The sequence below is a fragment of the Penaeus monodon genome, chromosome 22 (assembly GCF_015228065.2).
Source record: "Penaeus monodon isolate SGIC_2016 chromosome 22, NSTDA_Pmon_1, whole genome shotgun sequence".
Classification (NCBI taxonomy): Eukaryota; Metazoa; Arthropoda; class Malacostraca; order Decapoda; family Penaeidae; genus Penaeus; species Penaeus monodon.
The window spans coordinates 41,169,050-41,170,018 of record NC_051407.1 but is presented as its reverse complement, the minus strand read 5'-3'; the positions used below and the strand labels follow the sequence as shown (position 1 = coordinate 41,170,018).

The 969-nt window shown below is 50.1% G+C and overlaps 1 protein-coding gene across 1 annotated transcript in view; it reads left to right on the top strand.

Annotated features, from left to right (window-relative positions):
- LOC119587143 (forkhead box protein O-like) overlaps nucleotides 1–969 on the top strand; it is a gene marked incomplete at its 5' end in the record, with an annotated part of 57,932 nt that overhangs the window by 3,468 nt on the left and 53,495 nt on the right. Inside the window, 2 exon segments of the mRNA XM_037935899.1 lie at nucleotides 1–159; nucleotides 902–969. Of these exon segments, the coding sequence (XP_037791827.1) occupies nucleotides 1–159; nucleotides 902–969 (227 nt within the window).

Here is a 969-nt window from a genome sequence, read left to right as displayed (position 1 = left end):
GGCCACAATAGCAGTCCAGGGAGTGGTAGCGCGGGCGGCGGCGGTCAGTCGGGTCACAACGGAGCGTCCGGTGGTGGGTCTGGTGGTTCTGTGCCAATGCAAGACTTTGTGGACTTCGACACCCCGATTCAGGGTGGCTTGGACTGTAACGTAGAGGAGGTAGGGGCCATGCGTTATACTCAGCCTTTGTACCTGTACCCTCAGATGGGGACTTGAATGATGCACACGAGTCTCCAGGAGTTGGAAAGCTTTGGGTCACCCACTAAGATAAGCCTACATTAAGGGTAGCTGGCCTAGAATCACCTTTCCCCCAACAAAGCATAGTCTTAGGTTCTGGTCGGGAGGTATCATGGAAGCGTTGTTATTTTCTTTTTCTACTAGGGAAAATGTTCAGTAGCCATTGTTGCAGTTCAATCAATATCCTTCCTCATTAGCAGTTAGAAGAGCTACCTTTAGCAGCCTTAGGCAGACTCCCTCCTTTTTCTCTCCCTTGCAAATGATGAACCATGCCAGTACTCTGCATCTCCATCACTATCATCACACATACCTCCTCATGAGAAGAGATTCGGGTGTAGGCGTGAGTGTAGACAGCGACGCCGTGTGCATGCGCTCACGCTCGCCGCCACGTCAGACAGTATGATTTCTGATTCTTCCTTGTGTGTATGGTCTAAAAATGAGGCTACGGGAACGATAGCTACGTCACTTTTGCCATAGGTTGTGCTGGTTACTGTTAGGATCGTGAGTCAAGATTCTAACCACGTGATTATTAGAGAAACGTGCTCACAGTTTGCCCCGTAAAGACCCTTTCCATTAGATCGTTTATTGATTTCATTTTCACTGGTGTTGTCCCCCAAGGGATTGTGCGGCAGTCGGTGCTCTAACCAGCTCCTGGGCTTTTCAGGTGATCAAGCATGAGCTACAGGTCGAGGGGAACCTGGACTTCTCCTTCCCTCAAGCTCATCACGGACA